The 26853-nt window shown below is 38.4% G+C and overlaps 1 protein-coding gene and 1 non-coding gene across 3 annotated transcripts in view; one reads left to right on the top strand and one right to left on the bottom strand.

The window, feature by feature from the left end:
- CA8 (carbonic anhydrase 8) overlaps positions 1 to 26853 on the bottom strand; it is a 113897-nt gene that overhangs the window by 8849 nt on the left and 78195 nt on the right. The window contains exon 8 of one of the 2 annotated variants that reach the window (XM_066379000.1): positions 16020 to 16188. In XM_066379000.1, coding sequence (XP_066235097.1) covers positions 16054 to 16188 — 135 coding nt within the window. In that variant the 3' untranslated portion in view covers positions 16020 to 16053. Of the gene's footprint in view, positions 1 to 15365; positions 16189 to 26853 lie in introns of those variants that run through there. The other variant, XM_066379001.1, reaches the window with a different exon arrangement.
- TRNAI-GAU (transfer RNA isoleucine (anticodon GAU)) lies at positions 3842 to 3917 on the top strand. Its single transcript has one exon. It is a non-coding gene; the product is annotated as a tRNA-Ile (tRNA).

Here is a 26853-nt window from a genome sequence, read left to right as displayed (position 1 = left end):
CCAGAGGTTCCAAGCACACAAGGGCCTCACCACAGGATGAGCCGGTGGGGCTATTTCAGTAGAGAAATACCTGAGTGTCGGATTCTCCAGAAAGATCCTTCCAGCCACCTGTCTGGGTACCGGCCTTTCCACCAATACATTGGAGGCCGAGTGGGGGAGAAGGGAGACACGATGTATGGGGATGGTATTTGATTACCTTCTTTTCAGTGCGGTATCCTGATCCTGACCAATTGTGCTTATGTCCCCTAATAGACACTCTTCGTCATCTCCAGAGGGTATCTCCATGTACCCACTGAGGACTGGGAAAGGATTTCGAGATGTAAGTGCTTCTCAAACAGCTTCTAACCAACACAGATGATGTGAGCCTCCTTTCACTCCAACTTCTAGTAATACTGTTGCCGCGAGTTCCTGAGACTTTGAGGGAGTCTCTCATATCAACAGGTCTGCTCCTTCCATACGCTAAATCCATTACCACACACCCATCTGCTTCCAGTTTCCACAATACTATTGCTGTTGTCTCCTCTTTTGTTTTTGCCACCCTTGTAGTTTAGTGCACTTAAAAAAAAATGTTTCCTGTTATGTTACTACAATTTGTGGTGGAAACAAAATTAACTGCCTATGTTTAATGGATTATCACTATGATAAAACTTTTTTATATATTTGTGTATTTTCTAAAGTTTTCACAAAATAACTAAATTCATTGGTAACTGGTTTAAAGAAATGACATTTTGAACATATAAAGGTAATAAGGCTGACTTTATCTCCTTTGGAACTTTGTCCAAATACACATTTATCTATTCATAAATAATTAGAAAACTATAAAAGGAAATGTTCTATTATACAATGATCATTGTCCATAATGAGACTTTGAAGTATGGCCATATTTTAAGAAGTCTTCTAAATTATCAGCTATTCTAATATAATTATCAGATGCCATCTTTCATGTGACTATTTCTGAACCTTAAATTATCTTCTACCAGGAGACCTTTGGGAATAAGTGCAAATCAAATCATTATTGGAGAATTTCCTGAAAGGTATCAAAACTAAAAAAGCACAGGTACACACATGTCCTTGTTCTCAAAGGCCACTGCAGGTCACAGGGTTTCAATGTGTCTGGCTCAGTTCATTGATAACACACTAGAGCATCCCTCTTTAAGATAACTCAATGTAAAATCTCCCCCCAAAAAAGAGTCTTTTAAGAAATAGCTATATACTAGACATAAGGACTCTCTCTTTCAATATGGTCTATTTCTCCTGTGCGCTAGTAGAACCCTCCCTCTGGGAGGTTTCTATACACGGCTGCTTTTGTTTTAAATTAGCTGTGTACCTGATTTACTCTCAACACTAGACTAAACTCCATCAGGGAGTATTTATGTCTGATTATGTTTATATTTTCACACAGCCACCTAAATGCTGTCATACACAAAACAGGAGGTTAAAAATAAATGTCCTTCATTAAAAGCAAGGGCATATAGCTACCTTCTTTTTCATTATACCCACTGGAAACAGTATGTGGTCATGAGGGAAAAAATAAAGTCAGAAAGAAAGAGGTCAAGAGCAACAAATGCTTTTGAAGATTTAAAGAAAAGAATGAGAAAAATGCCTCTGAATTTGGAAATAGAAATCCAAGTATATCAGAAATAAGAAAGGGGTACTAGACATCACTGTTAATTTATTTGACATTGTTCTGAAATTACTAGATGGTGCAATAAAACAGCAAGTATTAAAATTAGAAAGGAGATAAAATTCTCACAGATGTGATTATAATCTGTTTATAAAATTCAAAACAATCAGCTAAATATTATTGAAAACCATAGAAATGATTAGTAAAAAAGTCAAGCAATAATAAAATAACTTTAAACAATTATTTTTTCAATGAAATATTAACCAATATAAAAATGTAATGGAAAATGACACTAATCAAAATTGGTAATTATAACAACAACAATATTAGAAATAGCTCCCATCTGTTGAATGCTAACCCTTTGCTAAGGACTGCCCTGTGTATTTTACCATGTTTCATTTAATCCTCAGAATATCTCTAAGAGGCTTGACCCTAAGTGCCTCCACTTCATTAGGAGGAAACTGAGGATGGAAGAATGTCAGTTTGCCCAGGCCAAGGGGAGCAAGCTCCACCCCAGGCTGGCTCCAGAGCCCAAATGCATATCATGGAGTCAATTTAGTAAGAAGAGAGAACTATACAATGTGTAAAGAACAAAAAAAAAACTTCAATAAACATAGATCTGTGCATTGTTCCTTGAAAAAAAGATTAATCACTGTAAGGATAGCAATTCTTCTCAAATTACTCTATATACTCAATCAAACCCAAATGACACATTCTAACAAGATTTTTTTCCTTTCATTTTTTCTTCCACCTTTTCTCATTCTCTTTCTTTCATTCTTTATTTTAATCCTTCTGATAAAATGATCTCATATGTTCTCTGGACAAATTAAACATGTAAAAATAGCCAGGAACATGCCACCAGAAGATTGGTAAGGGATCTTGTCCTATAAAACAGTGAAATACACAATGTTGCCACAAATGTTGTTAATGTTAATGAATAGACAAATTAATAGAACGGGACAGAAAATTCAAGAAAAACAAGTGTTCACAGAAATACTTAATATAATGCAAAAGTCATTTTTAATCAGATTGGCAAGAATAAAAATAATTTAAAATATTCAATGTTGGTAAAGGTAAAGAGAAATAAATGTGTAGTTAGGAACATGGTTAGTAGGATCGTAAACTGATAGAACTCTTGAGGAAAACAATATGCATATATATGTATATATGTACATATATTTTTTTAAGTGGAAGGCATTTTTCTTTAAAAAATTTTTTTTTGATTTATTGATTTTTTGGAGAGAAGAGGGGTGGGGGAAGAAGCAGGAAGTATCAACTTGTAGTAGTTACTTCCTATATGACCAGGCAAGCTCAAGGCTTCCAACCTGCAATCTCAGCGTTCCATGTTGACGTTTTATCCACTGCACCACCACAGGTCAGGAGATATATATTTTAAGAAAATAAATGCAGAAATTAACCATAGTATTGTTGATTATAGCAAGACACTGAAAATGACCTAAATGTACTATAATAGAGGAATAGTTTAATAAATTTTGTTACATACTTAAAGGCAACTTATGTATAGTATTTAAAAGTATGTTATCTCTTCAATGGCATAAAAAGATATATCATTAAGGAATAAAAAAACAGCCTACATAATATAATCCCATGAGAAACACTACAGATCTACATATCCATATGAAATAAATGCATAAGGAGAGATCAAATTAACAAAAATAATGTTGAAGGCAACATATATTGCACACTTACACTGTGGACCAAAATCATGTTAAGCACTTTGATTACAGTGTGTAATCATATCTCCACAACCACCCTATGCAGTAGACACAGTTAGGGCCTTCTTTTAAATGACAGAAAAAGAGACTTAGAGATATCAGTAACTTTTTCAAGGTCACACAACTAATTAGTGGCAGAGTCAGAATGGAACCTGAGCCTTCCGCCACTGTGCTACAGGTCACCCATGCCACCAGAATACTCCAGGACTGATGACAGCTACCACTGAGACAAGGGTGTGAGAAATTTTTGCTTCCTCTTCCTTTTGTTCTGTATAGTTTAAATTTTCTTTCATGCACATGCACTGTATTTAGATACATGGGAACAAAGGACAAAAAGAGAAAGAAATCAGAGCTGACTTTTTGCCCTGGTCATTTCAATAGGTAGATGGAGAGGAACACATTTCAAGAAAGCAAAGAGTAAAAAGATGAGAGAGAGAGAGATGACAGGTGTACCAAGTGATTGATAAAAATAAATGGCGAGGCCCTGGCCGGTTGGCTCAGTGGTAGAGCATCGGCCTGATGTGCAGGAGTCCCGGGTTCGATTCCCGGCCAGGGCACACAGGAGCAGCACCCATCTGCTTCTCCACCCCTCCCCCTCTCCTTCCTCTCTCTCTCTTCCCCTTTTGCAGCCAAGGCTCCATTGGAGCAAGGTTGGCCCGGGCGCTGAGGATGGCTCTGTGGCCTCTGCCTCAGGCGCTGGAATGGCTCTGGTTGCAGCAGAGCGACACCCCGGATGGGCAGAGCATCGCCCCCTGGTGGGCAGAGCATCGCCCCCTGGTGGGCATGCCGGGTGGATCCCAGTATGGCGCATGTGGGAGTCTGTCTGACTGCCTCCCCGTTTCCAACTTCAGAAAAATACCAAAAAAAAAAAAAAATGGCAAAGGCACTTTCTATAAAATATTCCATTAATGGTGTAAGCAAAAATTAGCATAGCCCTTCATAGAGTGTATGTTATCAATATGTTACTAAACATGCATGTCTTTTTCCCCAAGAATCTCATTCCCAGGAACTTTTCTAAAAGATATAAGGAGGCAAAGAAATAAAGGACGTCAAAGTTTTCTGCCTTTTGTTATTTTGTATGTGGTATATATAATGAAAAGAGCTCAGGGTTTGCAATTAAACCTACCTTGGTTTGAATCCTTGCTTTGCACTTTAATGGCTGTGACCTTGAGCAAGTTACTCAACCCCTCTTAGCCTCAGTTTCTTTATTTCTAAAATGAAAATAAAAAGACACGCCTCACAGAATTGTTGTGAGCATTAAATTAAATAAAATAAAACAGAATGTCTAAAATATAAAAAATGCATTTATTTTTTACCTTCCAATCACTCAATAATATGTATAAGTTAGACTGAATGTATAAACTTTAATCAAAACTCTAGGGCCAGGTAGCTCAGTTGGTTAGAACATTTTCCCAATATGCCAAGGTTGTGGGCACATACAAGAATCAACCAATGAATGTATAAATAAGTGAAACAATAAATTGATGTTTCTCTCTCTTTCCCTTCCACTCTCTAAAATCAATAAATAACTTTTTAAAGAAAAACTCTAGGGTAGCCTGACCAGACGGTGGCACAATAAATAGAGTGTTGAACCTGGACACGGAGGACCCAGGTTCAAGACCCTGAGGTCGCCAGCTTGAGCGCAGGCTCATTTGGTTTGAGCAAGGCTCACCAGCTTGAGCCCAAGGTTGCTGACTTGAGCAAGGGGTCACGCTCTCTGCTGTAGCCCCTGGGTCAAGGCACATATGAGAAAGCAATCAATGACCAGTTTAGGTACCGCAACGAAGAACTGATGCTTCTCATCTCTCTCCCTTCTTCTCTGTCTGTCCCGATCTATCCCTCTCTCTGTCACGCTCTGTCTCTGTCACAAAAAAACCCAACAACAATAACAAAAAAACAAAACCCAAAACAAAACAAAAAACAACTCTAGGGTAAATCATGTAGCTTGATCATTTCTCTGTATCAAAGTATAAAACATTAACCATTATTCGCTTTTAAAGTTGTTCAGAAGTAAACCTATGTTATGATTCTTTGACACTTTCTCAATCTCAATTAGCACTGAACTAATTAAGAAATTTATTTTATACACTACAGTGCATCATATTTTTCTTCCTTCTCCCCTAATCCCTGGTGTGTTGTAAGGGTGATTGAGTATCTAATTACTTCTTAATTGAATGCACATATTATACATTTTTCACTAGTTCAAGCTTAATGCTTTTAGTCCAGAAATCAAATTCAAAGAAATTAAGTTCAATTGGGATTTGGGCAACTATTATAATGAGAGAAGGTTTGTATTATGTCTAATTATAAGTAAATGTAGATTTTAACATTATTTCCTATGGAAATATTTCAGGTACAGAAATGTGCCATAAATGACTAACTTAGATGATTAATAACATTGTTATTCTTATTTACAATCTTTTATTCCTAATTACAGTGATTTTATTGCTGGGAACCACTAAATATAATCATTCTTTAAAGAAAAGATATTAGAGAACCATTAATTGTCCCTATACTAAAATGGGAAGGAATGTTCATGTCTGAAAAATATGAGTTTATCTGCAGCATAAAAGCTATAGAATTTCTTGCGTGCTGCAAAAAGAAGAAAAATATAAATCTTGGAGTACTTGGAATATAACCAGTTACATTAATCAAAAATATTTATTTATGGCAAGTCATAAAAATATTACTATCAAAATGGCATTCCAATTTAGTTAATACTTTACAGACGGTATTTCATGAAGGATTTTCCTTTTCCTTTTTCATTAGGCAGGAGTAATAAGCTTTGCAGTGGGTATTCTCAGACAACAAGGGTTTCTTTGCTGGTTTGTTTCTGCAGAAAGGGAGCAACCAGGATTGAAGACCTTTTCAGGCAAAAGATTAGATTAAATAACTTTTTCAGATCCAACTGGACTCCATGCTTCTAAGATGACCCTGAAAATATTTTCTACGGACAAAGCCTTTATGAGTTTCTAACTACTGAAATTACAGGAATTCAGAAATTCCGAAAAGGTTTAGAGAAGCACTGCAAAGGAAAACGGATGTGTAACATTTCATTTATTTGAGAATGTTACCTAGTGCAAATTTCTTCACTAGGGAGACCTCCACATTATCTAATAAATATGTCAGCTTTTGTCCAAGATATTGGGCATGATATACATTATTGTTTCGTTAAAAGTTTTAACTAGAATATTTGTTAAATTAAAACAGAAGTAGCCAAAAGAATAAGGCAAACCCATTTGTACTGACATAAAAATATATTACTAGTACGACACCTCGAGAGTTAAATAAGCAAGAATTTTGTATGGCTTTTTAAAAGTATATATGAAAAATACATTTTTTTTCTCACCTTTGTGAAAGTGATGTCAGTATCTGTCTTTCCTCTCCCATGGCTTCCTCTCTAACTCACCCGTTCCCTTCCTCAGCAGATGGCTTCCATCCCAAATAGTGAGTTCGTGCACATGACTATGCCATCATCCTTTTCTCACCCCTGTGCCATTTCGTTTCTATGCTGAGATTTCAGGCTTCCTAGGTCGTGCTATATGTAAGCTATCTGCTATGCTATCATCATCAGGACCATCACTATTACATATTTAAATGAAAATATCAAAAAGAAAGTAAATTAGAGAACTTCATCATTGCATCATGTTTCTGTATTTCCTTGTAATTGCTAACACCAAGCTACATATTGGTTGATCAAATGCAGATGAATTTTCCACAGCCCATTTCAAATGACAGTACTAATAGCTGAAGCATTGAAATCAGATGCCAATGATACTACATTTTATATGGATGGCAATAAGAAGCCACAATACCACTACCAGTCCCTCATGGCAAATAGTGCCAATTAGTATGTCACCATTTTACACTGTGCTTAGGTATAGATTTGGAATCCTACTCAACACCTTTGTACCAATCCCTCAGAGTTGACACACATGTTTGAGTGCTCTATGTCAATGGTCCCCAACCTTTTTTGGGCCACGGACCGGTTTAATGTCAGAAAATATTTTCACGGACTGGCCTGTAGGGTGGAACGGATAAATGCACAAAATAAAATTATGCGACCAGTGTAAAAACTGTGGTATTTTTAAATATAATTGTTGAACTTATGAGACAAGTGTCAAGAGTGAGTCTTAGATGTAACAGAGGGAATCTGGTCATTTTTTAAAAATAAAACATCATTCAGACTTAAATATAAATAAAACGGAAATAATGTAAGTTATTTATTTTTTCTCTGTGGACCAGTACCAAATGGCCCACAGACCAGTACCGATACCCGTCTGCGGCCCGGGGATTGGGACCACTGTTCTATGTCATCCATGTCTGCTATTTTTATAAATCTTTCTTGGCAGTCCTATGTAGAAGAGATGGAGGATGCTCTTGCAACAGTCTAGGTGAGGGATAATGCTAACTTTATGGGTTGTGATGATGGAAATAGAGATATATAAATTTGAAACTATCAGAAGAAAAATCTGCAGAACTGAATGATAAATGGAAATGGGAGGTGAGGTGAGGTGAGCAAGAAGGGTGTCAAGGCCCTGGCCGGTTGGCTCAGTGGTAGAGCATCGGCCTGGTGAGCGGGAGTCCCAGGTTCGATTCCCGGCCAGGGCACACAGAAGCACCCATCTGCTTCTCCACCCCTCCCCCTCTCCTTCCTCTCTGTCTCTCTCTTCCCCTCCCGCAGCCAAGGCTCCATTGGAGCAAAGATGGCCCGGGCGCTGAGGATGGCTCTGTGGCCTCTGCCTCAGGCACTAGAATGGCTCTGGTCTCAACAGAGCGACGCCCCAGATGGGTGGAACATCACCCCCTGGTGGGCATGCTGGGTGGATCCTGGTCGGGCGCATGTGGGAGTCTATCTGACTGCCTCCCCGTTTCCAACTTCAGAAAAATAAAAAAATAAAAAAAGAAGGGTGTCAAGTATGACATCAGTTTCTAAGAAAACTTGAAGAAAGCCAGTCTGTGAAGAAACATCATAAATTCTATCTTGTAAATGTTGAGTTTGAGATGCCTTTGACACACCCCAAAGAAAAGTCATATTGACAGGCATTCCACTCTAGAATGTAATAGACATGGTCTAGGAATATAAATGGGTGAGTCATCTGTATTTAGTGGTAACAGAAGCTGTATGCACAATAAATGATTAACATTTCTAAAACATAAAAAAGCAAAAAGGACAAATATGGGAAAAGGAAGTGTTCTTCTTGTTGAGTAATCTTGCAGAAGCTGTAGGCGTAGGTGACTCGCCCTCAGGCTGAGCTGTGAGGCCTCTAAGAGTGAGTGCTGAGACCTTATGGTTCCCTAGTTCTATGAGGCCTCTGTTTTCCTAAATCTCTACGAACTTTTTTACAAGAGAACAGGCAGCAGGTAAAAGAGAAAGAAATTGGCATGAATTCCTCTCTATAAGCTTTTCTTAATAAGTCTCAAAGTGGAAAAATAAAGCTAAAAATTTAATTTGAGGAAATTATCAAAAATAGGCATCCATGAGGTGAAAGGCATGATAGAACATGTTTAGGAGAGATGACTTGGCCTCAGTGACTTTTTTATAAAAAATATATCCTTCAGGTTTAAGATCATAAAATTGTTTTGTATTCTTTTTGTTTAGTAATCTTGAAGAACGCCTATACAGTTCTGCTATTTTTCATTCTTGGGTTAATAACTATTTTATATTACATAATCAAAACACCATAGGTAGGTTGAGCACCCTTGGTATTGAGGCCTTTTTATAAAATAATTTGGAAACCCTTTAGGAAATTCTTTCCATTTTTAAGAAATTCTATATGCTACAGTACATAGAAAACAGCTATGCCCATCTATCTTTCATTCCTCGCCCTAATGCTGTGCATCACGTTAACTTAATAGACTGCGGAGAATTCAGGTTCTAGTGACTGAAAATATGGCTTTGAGCTTTCCATGCATCTGGGAAAGATGATAGCTTTTACCCACTTGGTCATTCTGAGTTGATAATCTCCCTTTCCCCACATAGCCCCTCCTTTCTTATAATGCCTTATCTTTCCCTAACCTACTACTCTTTTAGGCTAAAAAAGAAAACTGATATGGAATTGATCCTAGCTATAGTTTCATTAAAGCTTAGAAGACAACACTATTAATTGCAAAAGTATACATGGGGAAGAGTTCAATACCATCAAGGGTGACTTCAAAGACCCAGAAAGAAAAATGAGGGCAAGTTTGACAAAGGAATCATTCAGAAATGGTTGCTTAATAACCTTTCTTTTTTTCTTCTACATTTTGGGAGTTTGGAAGGACATAGATTTTTCCCTTTTAACAGGGAAAAAAGGAAACTATTTAAAGATCTCTGTGGCATTGCTTTTTACAGAAAGCAAATAATTATAATTAATTGTAGTTACAGTAATTATAAGCGCAGTTTAACAATACCTGAGTCACAGGGGAAATAGGTAAGTCTAGATAGTCAGAATAGCCTTTTTAAAATAGGTTAATACTTAATCAAACAAACAGGCAAATAATAATGTCATTGATAGAGCAGCACCAATTGTATGACACCAAGAACAACAAATAAACAGGACCTAATGCTTGGTCTTATTTTTTGTTCGTTGTAATTAAGACTTGGTTCTCCTACGTCATATAGAAAATTCAATAGGCAAAGGATCGTTTCAAGTCAACTGGCTCCCAGAAACCTGAACTAGCACTGCACCTGGGTGAGTTATATGCTAATTCTCTGTACAAGTCTGAACTCAAAATTTATACTTCTTAAATGGTAATACAAAAAGTCACAGATTATTCATGGGAATAATAAGTCTTGGTTATCAAAGCCTTCCAGATGTCTAGACATGTCATGCAAAATAAATGCCATTTTACATCCAAAAACTAAAGTTATTTTAGTAAAACATAGCTAAAATAAATCTAAATTATTTTAAACATTTTTTAGATAACTACCAGGAAAAAAGGGGTTTTTTTTTTCCTTTTCGGTTCCAACAGCTTAAATGAAACATTCATGCATTAAATTCAAAGACTGACTGTAAAATCATTTCACTTTAATAAAAATTTGAATTACCAGCCTTAAGACATTATTAAATATCAAATAAAAAGCACACATTCATAAGTCTGATTTCCCAATATAATTTTTTGTAGAATTGTAACTAGATTTGTATAACATATTTCAAGATAAAAGGATCAAAAATGTATTCATAAAAAGATGAAGTCAGAATTGGAGTCACCTTTGAAAGAATTCCTGTACCATTCTTAGGAATTTCTGGAAAAAAGGCCTCCTTTAAGTAATCTCAGCCTCTAAAAAAGGGACACAAATTTATCCTCCTTTTTAAAATACTTAAATTATAACTGATTTAAGATTTTGAAAATTACCCATTATCTTCCTATCATACAGTGAATGTGAAGTATCTGAAATATACATTTCATTAACATTAAACTCTTTCAGTGTGTGTGTGTGTGTGCATGTGTGTGTGTGTGTGTGTGTGTGAGAGAGAGAGAGAGAGAGAAACCTAAAATAGTGATGTTATTTAGATATTCAGAGAGAGGCAACTCCGGTCTAGGACCATATGAATCAAAAATTCAGAACAATCTTAGCTCATTAAAAAGGGTCACTAATAGTTACTGACATGCACAGACAGCATATTAAACCTGTAAATTCATGTTCAACAAACCTCATCACACCTCACTTCCTGCCCACTTACTGGGTCTTCCCTGTCTACTCACCCTTCCACCCTTCACTGTGTCCCAAACTCCCATTTCGCCTTCCTGGCTGCTACCCCATTCTTCCTTAAATAATAAAAGCAAGTCATAGAATCACTGAGTCTACCCACCACCACCTCTTCCTCCTGCCTATTACAGCACATAAAGTATATATTCTCTTAACAAAAGTCAGTCTACAAATTTGCCTAGGATTTCATCCCCTTCCAACTTTTCAGAGACTTCACAGCTAGGAGTAGCCCCTCTGGAAAACAGCATCTTCAGTCCCATCATCTTCTGGCTCATTCCCCAAGTATACAGAAAAGTTCCAGTATTTCTTGTGTTTAAAAAAGTAGTAGTCTCATTCTCACCCCAAAAAAAAGAATTGATATCTATGCAACATAATAGACACTAGTCAATGCAGTGGTAATTATATTGCAGTATATAAGTGTATCAAACCAACACTATGTACACCTTAAACTTACACAGTGTTATACTTCGGTTATACGTTAATGTAAATCTCATGCCCTCTATGTTGCTGTAGCCTCTGCTCCCCGCCCCCAGCCCGGTTTATCAAGAACCGCCATCACAGGGTGTCTCTGCCTCCTCCCTTCATACTCAAGTAAGGTCACTACGCAAAATGCTCCAACTATACGGTTTAATAACTTCCTTGGAGTGTTCACCCTCCATCCCCATAAACATTAACATCAAATGTTAATAAAGCCCTGGCCAGACAGCTGAGTTGGTTAGAGCACCGTTCTGAAGCTCAGAGGCTGCCAGTTTGATCCCCAGTCAGGGCATATACAAGAACAAATGTCCCTGTCTCTCTCCTGCTCTCTCCTTCCCCTCTCTAAAAAAAATAAAAATCAAAAATAAATGTTAATAAAATCCTCATGAGTCTTTCCAGCTGAGTTAACCAAAGCACAGAGAGGTTAGGTCACTTGCCCAAAGAGATGAGTATATGGTACATCCCGTTCTGTTCCACAGGTGCATTTTCTTATGAGTCTGCGAGGTTATGGTCACTTCTTTGTGAAAATATAAATATTATCTTCTCACAACTGCCTCTTCGATCGGTGAATACTGTGATATTTCATTAGATCCCATGAAGAGAAAGGTGAAATGTGTATTAAATTAGCAATTTTGCTCTCTTGTGACGTATATTCTCTTAACATATAGGTCTTATCGGTCTCTGGTAAAGTCTCATGTCATTCATTCTGACAAGTACTCCCTCAATTCTCAAGAAAAGACTGCAATGGCAGGAGAAAGCTGAAAGACAGTACTTGACCTTTCACACTTAGTCTTGAAACTCCATAATCATGAAGTTCATCTCAAACAGAACTTCTTCAAAAAGATCTGTTCTCTGCCATTTTTTTTTTCCCTCTCCCTCCTCCCCCCGTAACCACCACACTCTTATCAATGTCTCTTAGTTTCACTTTTATGTCCCACCTACGTATGGAATAATGCAGTTCCTGGTTTTTTCTGATTTACTTATTTCACTTCGTATAATGTTATCAAGATCCCACCATTTTGCTGTAAATGATCCAATGTCATCATTTCTTATGGCTGAGTAGTATTCCATAGTGTATATGTGCCATATCTTTTTTATCCAGCCATCTATCGATGGGCTTTTTGGTTGTTTCCATGTCCTGGCCACTGTGAACAATGCTGCAATGAACGTGGGGCTGCATATGTCTTTACGTATCAATGTTTCTGAGTTTTGGGGGTATATACCCAGTAGAGGGATTGCTGGGTCATAAGGTAGTTCTATTTTCAGTTTTTTGAGGAACCACCATACTTTCTTCCATAATGATTGTACTACTTTACATTCCTACCAACAGTGTATGAGGGTTCCTTTTTCTCCACAGCCTCTCCAACATTTGCTATTACTTGTCTTGTTAATAATAGCTAATCTAACAGGTGTGAGGTGGTATCTCATTGCAGTTTTGATTTGCATTTCTCTAATAACTAAAGAAGATGAGCATCTTTTTATATATCTGTTGGCCATTTGTATTTCTTCCTGGGAGAAGTGTCTGTTCATGTCCTCTTCCCATTTTTTTATTGGATTGTTTGTTTGTTTGTTGTTGAGTTTTATGAGTTCTTTGTATATTTTGGATATTAGGCCCTTATCTGAGCTGCTGTTTGAAAATATCATTTCCCTTTTAGTTGGCTGTCTGTTTATTTTGTTATGTTTCTCTTGCTGAGCAAAAACTTGTTCTGTGGCTTTCAATTTCTCTGTATTTATATGATCGGTTGTAGGTACAATTTTAACTAGAGTGATTCTCCAAGTAATGTTCCCTTCTAATCTGTTGTATAGATTCAATCCTCCAGTTTAATTACTTCCCCGGAGTGTTCACCCCCCGTCCTGTTTCCTGGCACCCTTCGCACAGCCTAATCTAAGCATTTGTTGGTAGTTGTTGATACACCTTGAAGCAGCTGTAGCACTGAACTCAATCCCAAAGCCAGAACCATGCTGGATTCTTAAAACGTTGTCTCCAAACATCATTTCGGGGGGAGGGCAGGGAGTTACATGTGCATTTCATCAACTAACTTCTCCACATCTGCCGAGTTCATGACGTGGGTCTTGGCTGCTGTCGGCTTCCAGGGCCCGAAGGAGAAGTCCTGGTGGCTCCCCTGGATGCTGGGATCATCATGGCAAAGACGACACCCGCATGAACCACGTGAACAGGCCCGAGTGGCAGCGGCAGTGGACACGGGTTCCCCACCTCGCTGTGGCCCAGCCCCTCAGCTTCCGAGCCTTTACCATCCTCATTCGACTCTTTAGCTTTCTTTCCGTCCTAAATGGGGCCTCCTCCAGCTTTCCTGCTGTCCACAGTTTCCAAAGGTCCCTAAGTTATCTTTGATACTTCCACCATCCTCCACCTCATCCAATTTATCACTATCACTTTCAAAGTCTGTTTCACGTACATTAACGTCTCTCCACCTCCAACGTGCCTAGTCTAGTACCCAAGCCTACACAAACCTGTAATCTTTCACCTTGGCTACCCAGCTGACCTCTGAAGTATTCCTTTATTCCTGTCTTGGCCCATTATACTCCAATGTGTTCATTCCCCAATCATATGATCTACTGAAAACACAAGGGATCAGGCCACTCCCCCGAGTAAAAGCCTGAGAAAGGGCCCTGCCTAACTTTCTGCTTTGATTTCTATTCCCAGACTCAAAGTGCCTTCCTTCAGGTGCCTCAACGAATTAAATTCTTACCTACTCCACAAGGAGGAGCCCCTGGAAGCTCTTCAAAGGGTATTCTCTCTATTCGAAATCTCCATCGCTACATTTCTTTCTCCTTCTCATTCATGGAGTTTATTACAATATGAAGCTGCATATTTTTGAAGTCTTTGTTTTTCCATTGTCAGGTTCCCCGCCTCAAACTCTGTTTTATGAGAGCAGAGATCGTGTCTGTTCTTCTCATATATGTATACCAGAACCACTCACACAGTAGGTGCTCAATAATGACTTTTAATCAAATAAAAAAAATTTTTTTTGCTCAATTTTTACTACTATATATGTGCATCACTAAAAGTTTCTTCTCATTCTTACCAAAAAGAACACTGCCTGGCTCTCATCATCTACAAAATCAGGATAAGAGGAACTGTACTGTCTAACCTAGAAATTGAGAATGAATAAATGGCAGAAATGTAGAACATACATATATCTCAGGAACTTCTAATTTGCACAGACACTCAAGATGCGAAGTGTTATGTATTATATCATAATGGACTCAAAGTAAAATACACGTTTCAACCCTTACGAAGTTTGAAATCTAACCAAAAAAGAATAAATACATAAATAGCTAAATGGAAGAAAGAACATAAAAATGAGAGGTACAAATTGAAGGAGAAGCAGAGAATTCATGCTAAGAGCAAAATTTGAGTTGTGTCTGTAAGATAGCTAAGAGTTCAAGGCAAAAGGCAGGGCAGGAAGGCCTATATGAGCAAAGCACAACTTCAGAAGAAAAAAGATAGTTTGGCTGGGTACATACAGTACAGTCATGACAGGCAAAAAAAAATGGATTGGGAAACACATAGACAAAACAATCACCTTTTTAAATTCCTGTGTCTCACTATCAAGCTCATGAGACTGTGAGCTGCTGGATGCCAGAGATTTTTATTCATATGTGACTCGCCAAATCCAGTGTACCACTCCCATAGTAAATAACTAAATACTCCCAATCATCTATTAAACAGTCAAAGCTCTGTCCTGCTTACCCAAGAAACTGCTGTAGGAAGCAGTGGTTTGTCAGCCAGGTGTACTGACCTATGTATGCACTCAGGTAATTTACAAGGTAAAGAGACAATCAGTGTATAAGCATTTTTATAGACTCTATCTTTTCCATGTTTGTGATATTTTATTTATGTTAGCTTCTTAGGGATAAGGAATACATTTATTGAATTCAATATATCAAAATGTATAATTGCTTTAACCAACAAAATAACCACATTCAGTTATTAATCAGTGCTTCTTGTTATCAAATAATATCACTTCCATAAGACAAGTATTTTCATTCATAACAGACCTGCCCCCTCCTAACCGAAGAAAACAACAAAAATCAAACCTGTATTAGACAACAAGGGTCAGCTTTGAGGTTCATAAACCTCTCTCGTCCTTTCCTTTATGTTCCGCAGACATCAGAGGTGACTGCTGAAGTTTCAGGGGTTTCACACAGCAGAGCACTAACGGGGTGTTTGCAAGCCCTGTTCCTCTGTCTCAGGGTGCCTTCCCTTCTGACAGCCAATACTAAAGCCAAGTGTGGAATGAAAGGCTGCTCTGGTGGGAAATGTCAGGGCTGCAGATGGTTTTGAACACTGTATGAAATTTATTTAAAACCATCTCACTTGTAAATTAAAGGGGCTTGAGAAAGTGTCATAAATTGTATCAAAATAAAATTCATGCTGCTGAATTATCGGGACCACCAGGAGAGCAACTTTGGTCTGCTAGGTGACATGACTATGTGCCCACTTCCTTGCTCAGTCTGCACATACCCGGATGAAGGGGGCTTGCTCCTGTTCTCTTTGGCTACTGAAATGCAGCTCTGATGACTCTGTCACTGAGTGGCTGAGTGGGTCTAAAATTGTCTCCCAAAATCCCATCACAGCCTTCCACAAGTTCCGCCCCCTTCACATGTGTCCTCAGCCTTCGAAATTCTTCAATCTGAAAATAAAAGCAGAAAACAATAGACAAATCATTTACAAGACATTAACAAGATTGGTGTTTCATAAATGACTTAAAATATGTGTAAATTACCATAATTAAAAAGGAGAAAATTAAAACTAAACCTCAAAAAAGAGGAAAACAGGCAATTCTTCCAGACTGAAGACATTAGACACGATCCTTGCAGGAGCAATGAAGTAGAGATATCAAGGTCAACAGTCATGAAAACCAGCTGGATTTATTAAAGCAAAAATGATATGCACCTCTCAAAAACTCTTTCATGCCTGCCTAGAGAATAATAAGAAAGAATGAAAGAGTGAATGTGTTCTTATAGGCTTCCCAAATAGATCTTTAATTAATGAGTTCTGATGTTACTGTATGTTAACATTGATTAAATGTTAGATTTATTAGATGGAGATCTCCTTCTTCAAAAGACTCTCTTTGCTGTTCTTCCAACCCTTTGGAGAACACAGGTCTAAAGAATGCCTTTGATTTTTCCAAAAGTTTAAGCCCAACTTCCTCCCTTAGCAATATCAATTTCAAGTTCATCTCCCTTTCTCAGATGGCCTCTCCAGGTCCCATGGTTTCCTATTACCTGAGAAGACGTTGTTCCCACAGTCCCTGGGGACCTTTTCTTTCAGTCGTACTATTTCTCTGACCCGCAGGTCTGTACCCCTTAAGAAATGTAACCTGCCAAACAGGACCCTCTAGAAGTATTTAGGCAACAACAAACGTGTGAAGAACACCACCAGGCTCATTCCCATCATTGGTTGATTTACTTACAATGCTCATTGTCTGTTATTTCATTTAAATGCCATGTAGTCACATGACACAGATATTCTTCATTCCTTACACTAAAGGGGAAACTGAAATTAAAAAGGTAAAAAATGTTTCCCAAAGAACCACGTCTGACAATCCCGAGTGCACCCGCTTTTTTCCAGCTCCACAGTCACCTCTTCAGAAATCCTAGTCTAATCAAGAGAACCTATGTCCTGCATAAACCCCGGATGTTGAGCAGACATAACATGATCAGCATCAATCCACCAAAAGCTCACCATCTGTGTATCAGAGGGTTAAACCTACAAAGTTTCTTCATACAGCACAACCATGGAATTCTCCCATTCATAAAGCCAAAGAAAATGCAAAGGATCAACTAATTTAGAGGTTCTAATAAAAATCTAAAAACTCCTTTTAAGGGGCCCATAAAACCCCTGTATGATATGCAAAATTTTACATGTATATTTTTCTCAAGTAGAGGTTCCCTGACATCAAAAGAGTTGAATCTTACAAGATTTTAATTTAATCCACCTATATACATGTTATAAAGTAGGGATGGGAAAAAAATTAAAGGCTTGTTAGATTAGAACCCAAGTTAGAAATCTGACTTTTAATGTTTTATTTTTCTATGTCTCCAATACTGTTTAATTTCCTAAGTCTGAGGCAACTACAATTGTCCTGTTTTTTTAAAAAAAATAATATGTATGTATGTATGTATGTATATAGAACTGCCAGTCAGATAAACAGTTAGCTGTTTAATCTACACAATGGTCTGTCACTAGACCTTCTCCAGATTTTAGAATGGGACTATATGACTGACCAGGAGGTGGTGCAGTGGATAGAGCATCGGACTGGGATGCCAAGGACCCAGGTTCGAGACCCCAAGGTCGCCAGCTTGAGCGCGGGCTCATCTGGCTTGAGCAAAATAAAAAATGCTCACCAGCTTAGACCCAAGGTCGCTGGCTCAAGCAAGGGGTTACTCGGTCTGCTGAAGGCCCGCGGTCAAGGCACATATGAGAAAGCAATCAATGAACAACTAAGGTTTCGCAACAAAAAACTGATGATTGATGCTTCTCATCTCTCTCCGTTCCTGTCTGTCCCTATCTATCCCTCTCTCTGACTCACTCTCTCTGTCCCTGTAAAGAAAAAGAAAAAAAAGAATGGGACTATAGTAGTACTTACAGCATGCTACATCTGAGAAGTTTCTAGAGACAAGCCTAAATAAGAATCCCCTGTACTTATCTGCAGAATATGTTTTTACTAAGTCTTCCCTAAACGTGGAGTGGAAAGGAACCTGGTCAGTCAAAGGAGCCTACGTTTTATCAAAAAGAATGTGAAGGTAAGGAAAGGGCTCAGCATCAAAAGGCCAGTTCTCGTCCTGGCTCTGCCTCTTTAGACGCAAACGACCATGTGACTTCACCTCTTTTAGCCTCAGTTTTCACATGTGTACAATGGAGAGGAAATAACAGTATTCGTAAACTTGACTGCTTCAACATATTTTTATTTTTTTATTTATTTTTAGATTTTTTATTTATTCATTTTACAGAGAGGAGGCAGAGAGAGAGAGAGAGAGAGAGAGAGGAAGGAGCAGAAAGCATCAACTCCCATATGTACCTTGACTAGGGAAGCCCGGGGTTTCGAACCGGCGACCTCAGTGTTCCAGGTCAATGCTTTTACCCACTGCGCCACCGCAGGTCAGGCTGCTTCAACATATTTTAAGAAACACTCCATTCTTTACTAATTTCGAAGCTGACTTAAAAGCTAGGTTGATTGTATATTTACGTATTCTGAAATGAAGGTAAACCATTCAAGCTCCGGGCCTCAGCTTGCAGCATCTTCGGTGCAAACAGCTTCTAGATGAGACGCTCTGAACCAACACGAGCCAGCCTCAAATCACTGAGTTCTTGGAGAGCACTATTTCACAAGAAATGTTTTCCTCTGATCACAGCAACACTTTGAAGACTTCAAACATCCAGAGATCGAGGGAAAAACACATCTTTCTAAAATGACAATTTTTCTGAAGTAACCACCCCTCAAACCCTTTAGTCACTTCAAACAGTTACAAATGCACACTGTGCTATCCCATACTGAAATGAGAGAGAGTGAGAAATGAACAGAATAATATCTCAGGATAAAAGTCTCCAACAAAATTCAAATGTCAGGCAGTACAGAGACCATCATTATCATACATATCAATACGTATGAGTTCTTCCATTTTTAATGTTACTCTTCTTAAACATGGTATTTGTTTTTAATCAATTTAAAAGAGAGCAATCCAGCAGAGATCCAACACTTCAGAGACAAACCCTCATCTTCTGAAAGCAGCATAGCTAACAGCCACTGTTCTGTGAACGTGGGTTGTACTCCAATTGGTCCAACCTTCACCGACTCACAGGTTTGGCTTTAAAGGTGCTTTCTTTATGAGTGCATTTAAAGGGCGAATGTCTAGGGTTTAAGGTTTGGCATTGATTATTTTTAGGAGTTCCCAAGATCCTATGCACACCCTCTAATTCACTTGTTGTGACTTACAACTTATGTGACATCGGGTTAAAAGAAAAAAAATAACAGAAAAGTTAGTGTTCTCATCTTATTTTCTTTTATCAGATGATGATACATGAATTGGAGTCATATAATTCCTTCTAGTAGCAATGAAATAAAAGAGTAAAAAGCAAACTGGACTTAAACAGTCTACATATCTGTGTCTATATTGAGATTTTATAGAGCTATCCACCTCTCATGTACTGCGTGATTTTGTTTCATGTTCTTCTACCTCATTTGTTTAATTTTCTTTCTCAAAGAAAGCCTTCCCTTTTCTTATTGACATCTCATCCATAAACTAACCTTCATCCTATCACTTACTCCTTAAGCGTTCGTTTTTCCTTTTAAGGAAGAGCTTAGAGAAGACAACATCCTTCCCCCAGGACATCGCTGTAAACTTTTCCTCGCGTTCCAGTCGCCAGCCTGGTCTCTGCCACTGTCATCCCATCATCACTTTAGGATAGTTAGATGAGCCACACATGCTAAACTCACTCAAAAATAATAGATTACAGAGTATATGACCACAGGGGACATGCTCTCTATCATGAAAGACACCGAGGAAATACACACACACACACACACACACACACACACACACACACAAAATTTCCTACAAGCGCCTAAACATAGCACATTTTAAAAAAGGAGAGAGCAGGTCTCCAAAGAGAGTAAATCCTAGAATTGCACTGTCCAACAGAGCAGCCACCAGCCCGGTGTGGCCACCGAGCGTCTGAAACGCGGCTCATCCGAGCTGAGCTCTGCCGAAGAGCGGATACACTCTGAAGGTCAGTGCGAGAAAAGGGTGTAAAAACTCCTATCAGTGATGTTTTATACTGATTACATGTTAAAATGAAACTTTGGATATATTGTGTTAAAACAGTCTGCTTGAATTAATTTACTGTGGCTACTACAAATTTTAATCTTACATCGTTGGCTCACAGCATGTTCTCACCGGACAGGGCTGATCTAGGACCACCCTTCAGAAACCGCATCCTGGTGTTAGAGTGCTGGTCGATATTACACCTGGAGATAAAATGCCAGTAGATAAAAGAATAAAATAAATAAATAAATAAACAATAGTTCTCAAAGTGTGCTTCCTGGAGTAAGTCCCTGCCCCATACCTACTGAATCAGCAACTCTGGGATGAGGCCCAGCAATCTGTGCTTTAACAAGCCCTCCAAGGGATTGTTTGAAAATCATGGATATAGAAAAAAATTATAGCAATTGTTCCAATGCACTTAAATTATTTTCAAACATGACCATGCTGTGGCCCTGCAACAACCAGGTGTTAGGCTTAACAGCTCCTCAGATCCCATGCGAAACACAGACAAGAAAGCCTGCTGTGGAGCCCAGGACATAATCAGACCTCCTCAGTTGTCCAGGACCAGATGTGCACCCAGGCCCCACAGGCCAAGTACACACTGTGCCTTAACTTAGGGTGTTGGAGCTATGAGGACTCCCACTGATCATCCCACAGAAATAGGGAAGGGGGATGGAAGAAGAGGAGGTAGGACTGAAAAGAAACAAAACTGAAAATGGTTTTCTAAGTTCCAATAGACATATATCCACACAGTGAAAAACAATTAATGTAGTCTATGTTCTTTTGTTTCATTGGTGTTACCTGATGCTGAAAGGAACAAGAAATAACACAGACACATCTAATTTGAGAAAGTAGTTAAGTTATGAAATATAAATAGATTAGTTAGGAGAAAATGCATTAAATAGGGAGAAATAAGCAGGACAAGGAGAGTAAAACTTAATGATCAATCCGTGTCTTCGCATGTGTGTTTATGGGTATGAGCACATGTTTGTACAAAAGCCATTATATCAAAACACCACATTTTATCAATTCTGAATATTGTTCACACTTTAATGGCTCTGTGAAGTCAGAATGTCTTACAATTTCTGTTGTCAGATCTGATGAAACTGTTATGTTCAGGAATCTCATTTTCAAACATAACAGTACAGCTGATAATATGTTTGTTTTTTTTAACTTTGGCTTCCTAATGCTTAGAACATTGTTTATCTTAAAATAATTTAATGGTTATTGATCATAAAAAACAAAACAAAATTACACTCATTTAAATCCATCCAATTGTGTGTGTTTCCCTTAGCATATGGTATGCTCAGCAAGCATAATATGAAAAATTCAACTACACAGATGCTTCCAGTTCCATATTCTGGAATTCTTAGTACTCAGGAAGATGTAAATGTTCCATGATAAGTTTAATTGTCAATTGTACACTTCAGCAGAAAACTCCTCCTTGAATCAAGCTGTTGTGCACTTTATAGGAAAATATTATGACTCAGAGTTTTTTTTAAATCTTGCTAGTATGGACATTATTATCCTGTGGCAGATCATGTATTCAAGATAACAATTGTTTCCATAATAATATTCAGCAGCTTAATCACATATTTTAAGCCTATGATACAAGATGAAACCTTTTTTTTCAATACGAAGTTTTACGTTTCTCAATATCATCAGCTATGTAGAAACTCCACCTGCCATTCTCTATTCCTTTTCTTTTATATATCAATTCTCATTCTCTCTTTTCTGCTTTTTTTTAATTGTATCTATTTATTGAATTTAGAGAGAGGAGGGGGGAGAGAGAGAGAGAGAGAAAGCGAAGCATCGATCTGTTGTTCTACTTATTTATGCATTCATTGGTTGATTCCTGTATGTGCTCTGACCAGAGATCAAACTCACAACCTTGGCAAATCAGGAACAACACTTTAACCAAATGAGCTACCCAGCCAGAGCCTCTACTCTTCTTTAAACGCAATAATATGAGACTTCAATTCTTCTTGGTTTAGATTCTTATTTTTACTGTCCTGTCTAGACCTTTCCTATTTTTGCTCTGTTTTCTCTGAAATTATATGAGAAGCAGCAGTGAAACATCCAAATCAAGGACAGACTGATTTATATTCTTTTAAGATTATAATTTTTAGCCTGATCTGTGGTGACACAACGGATAAAGTGTGGTCCTGGAATGCTGAGGTTGCCAGTTTGAAACCCCGGGCTTGCCTGGTCAAGGCACATACAGGAAGCAACTACTATGAGTTGATGCTTCCTGCTTCTCCCCCTCTTTCTTTCTCTCTCTCCTCCCTCTAAAAATAAATAAATAAAATTTTCAAACATTATAATTTTTTTCTAAATCATTCTAAACTGCATTTTGATATACATGCATGTATCTGATTGTGTGTGTGTGTATATGTACATTTCAACATTGCTGCCCCTGAACAGATGTTATAGGGAGTTTTGTGCTAATTGCATCTAAATCTTCTCTTTTGAAAGGCTACAACTAATTAGAAAGTCATCTATTTTTTAGATCAATTGAGAGTATTTCTTCCAATACACATTCCTTTGGTTTAGGCTCTCCTGTAGGAAGATACAACCAATTATCAAGAGCATGACATAGTATGTTAGAGTTAGACTTTGTCACTGGCCTTACTTAGAGGTACAATACAAAACAAGGTTTCTTTGAAGCCAGTGAAAGCAAAGGCACAATGACTTGTTTATGGAGTTTAGCAAAACATACTGGTCAATGTGTAGTAAACATTGTATCTCATGTTTCCAGCACATCAGGTAACATTCACAATCCAGCTCAACATTCACATTCTTAATACTGTACTAGCAAGGGAACGCTTCATGAAATTCTAAGTGAAACTGAAATTTTTCTTCTTTGTGGCTCAGCAAGGTTAATCCTAACTTACTTGAAAAATATAGAAATTTGTGTTATAGAGAAAAATTTTATTTTTCATTAAAAGGTTTGATCATTTTTAAGAAAATGACCCCTAAAAGTCTGTAATGTTAAACAAATGTGACTGTAGACCCTGAGCTTATTCAACTTCATCTCCCAGTCTGAGACCTCTCCCTGTAGCTAAATCCAATTCAACTTTTCAGTCCTTAACTTAATGTGTACTCAATCTGATACTCCTCATCTCTCTACTCCCTCTTGTATGAACTTCACAGTCCCTCGGCTTCCAGACATCACATCAACCTCCTGACTTTTTTAAATTCTCAAACAATTCCCTGGGGGCAACTCCTCCAAGGCAAGTCCCTTATGAGCTGCCAGTCTCCAGTTCTCTGCATTGCTTCTTTTCTCTCCTCTTCCGCAATTATGGCAAACTCCATAAAGCCTGCTCATCTATTGTTTGTTTTATATTTGTTCTCTATTATGGTGAAATGAAACATCCTATACTCATCAGTCACCAAAGCCAAGATCCAGAGGCTAAATGAGTGCATCCTTACCCCTTGAAATTCGTCTTAGGCTATCAGTCACCAAACTCTACTTCTTTATTATTTATAAAGTTATTGCCTTCCTTTGATCTCACTGCCACTATCTTCTCTCAGATTCATGTCCTCATTCTTTAAGGTTGTGTCTATGTTCCCTTCTCCAATCCCATCTCATGCCCCTGGCCTTTCACACTGTAAGGCCAGAAGCCACCATCGTGGCCATTCACATGCAGGTTCGCATGGGATTCAGACAGAAGGTAATGAAACGATGGAGCCAAAAGCTGATGGGCCATTATCTTTAATCCTAGCTTACACCTGGCGGGCAAGTAAAAACACACACTGGGCTCCAAAACCCACTCATTCAGTGCTCATAAAGCTACTGACTTATCCGAGTTTCCTAGAATCAAAGGTTTATAGCTCACTAGCCTCATTCTCCTTTGTTCCCCATCTCCTTCTCTCTATACAAACTCGCCACAAACTGGCTTCTCTCTCAGCACTCCACCATCTTGGCTACCTCTCCTGGCCTCCTCCACATGGCCTCTCTCTGCTCTCTGCTCTCTGCTCTCTCCTCTAACGCTAATCTCAGGAACCGAGAGAACAAGCTCCCATTCTGCACTCATTTTATAGGGTAGAAATCAAAACCTTTAATCCAATATACAAAATAGGGAGGTCTCTAATACAAATTCACTTATCTGGGGCATGATGGGATTGTACCACCCCACATCAAAAATGTTGGGAAAGGCTTAGTCCTAAAACCAAGGCCCAGGCTACAAGCATCTTGCCTGCCCACAGCCGCCCCCAACACACATTAATATCACCTGGGCGACGGGCTTCCATGTGGGCAGCGCCATCTTTAACAAAGTGAGCATAATATATTTTATCTGCCTAACACACACCAACAGTGTTCATCCCCAAAAGCACTGTGCTTTCTCTTGTCTCCATGTCTCTGCAGATGCTTCTCCCCTTGTTAGTAACAACCACTAATGCCCATGCCACACCCTTTCTCCTGGTTTAGAATGGTCTACCAGATGACTAAATTTCATCCAGGTGCCTTTCTTCTATAATCATAAGGTTATGTTCATGTCATCCGAAACACTGTGCATGTAAAATAAAATGTTTTTTAAATGTGAAACTACTTGTCTTTCACTCTAGATCAGTGGAAGTCAACCTGCTCCCTACCGCCCACTAGTGGACATTCCAGCTTTCATGGTGGGCAGTAGCAGAGCAACCAAAGTATAAATAAAAAGATAGATTTAACTATAGTATGTTGTTTTATAAAGGTTTATTCTGCCAAACTTAGCGAAAATTCAACATAAAGTACTTGGTAAGTAATTATTATTATACGCTTTAACTTGTTGTAACTCTGCTTTATAAATTTTATAAAGTAAAGTTACTTCCCCACTTTATAAATCACCATTACTGTGGAACCAGTGGGCAGTTAGAAATTTTTACTACTAACAGAGATACAAAAGTGAGTGGTAGGTATAAAAAGGTTGACTACCAAAAACTAATTTAGGAACATTAAGCGTGAAAAACCAACTCTGGACTACAAAAACAGCTCTCAAAAACCAAGGAGCAAAGAAGAAGCCAAAACAAACCTGGTAGGGTATGCCTGAATCTGCCCTGCTTATAGGAACAGAAGTGGGGGGGTGAGGCTGGGCTCTCACTCCAAGGAAAAGAACAGCAAATACTGCTCACAGCCACTTGCCTGGCGACCAGGGAACGAAGTATGTTGAAAGGACCAGCTTGTCTTCCAAAAAGAAAGGGGAGAGAGAGAGACAGATGGTGAGGGACAGAGGAATGCAGGGGACAACCTGAGAAGCTGACTCATCCAGTGCTGGAGGCGGCCATAGCTGGGGTAGGGGCTGATCCTTCCACAAAACAAAAGACTAAAGTGCTTTTGGGTCACAGATCTCCAGACATCTCTCCAGCTCCAATCAGTGCAACAAGACACAGCTGAAAACAAGAAGTGGGGAGGAGGAGTAGTAACTTAGGTCTCCATGGAGATCTGAGATACACCTCCCCCTACTGAGCTGAGAAAACACCCTGCCCCCAGAGAGAGTAACTGGCAAAAGAGGCCTTCAGAGTCTCAGGTTATACCCACCACATTCCTGGACAGTTTCAAATAAACCCCCTGCTGAGATCAGTAAACAAGACAATCACCTAAGAAAACAAACAAACCAAGACTTCAAAGCGGCCCAAATCCAAAAGTGGATTACAAATAATAGCTGATGCCAACCCAAGAAGACCTAAAAATAACACAATTGAAAACTGGAGGCAGACAACACCAAGCCTAGACTCAACCAGCTCTACAAACAAAACACCCAAATAGATAAAATGAGAAGACAGAGAAGTGCAATCCAAATGAAACCACAAGAGAAACATCCAGGAAATAAACTGAGTGATATGGAAATAACCAAACTTCCAGATGCGGAGTTCAAAATAATGATTGTAAAAATGTTTAGGGATCTTAGAACAACAATGGATGGTCATTATGAACACCTAAATAAAGAAATAGCAAGTATAAAAAAGGATATTGAAATATTAAAAAAGAATCAGTCGGAGATGACAAATACAATATCAGAAATGAAGACCACAATGGAAGGAATTAAAAACAGGATGAATGGAGCTGAGGATCAAATCAGTGAGTTGGAGGACAAGTTGAATGAAGGCATGAAAGCAGAGAAGAAAAAAAAAAGAGACTCAAAAAGTCAGAGGAAACTCTTAGAGAGCTCTAAGACAACATGAAGAGAAATAACATCTGCCTCATCGGGGTTCCTGAAGAAGAAGAGAAAGAACAAGGGATAAAGACTTTGTTCAATAATATCATAGCTGAAAACTTCCCTAAGTTAATGCAGGAGAAACTATCACAAGTTCAAGAAGCACAGAGAACTCCATTAAAGAGAAACCCAAAGAAACCTACACCAAGACACATCATAATTAAAATACCAAAGCTAAGTGATAAAGAGAAAATATTAAAAGCTGCTAGAGAAAAAAAAGACTATCACCTACAAAGGAGCCCCCATAAGGATGACATCTGACTTCTCAACAGAAACACTTGAGGCCAGAAGGGAATGGCAAGAAATATTGAAAGCAATGCAGAAGAAGAACCT

Source organism: Saccopteryx leptura, chromosome 3 (assembly GCF_036850995.1).
Source record: "Saccopteryx leptura isolate mSacLep1 chromosome 3, mSacLep1_pri_phased_curated, whole genome shotgun sequence".
Classification (NCBI taxonomy): Eukaryota; Metazoa; Chordata; class Mammalia; order Chiroptera; family Emballonuridae; genus Saccopteryx; species Saccopteryx leptura.
The sequence above is the reverse complement of the archived record's forward strand: the minus strand, read 5'-3'. Positions and strand labels throughout refer to the sequence as shown.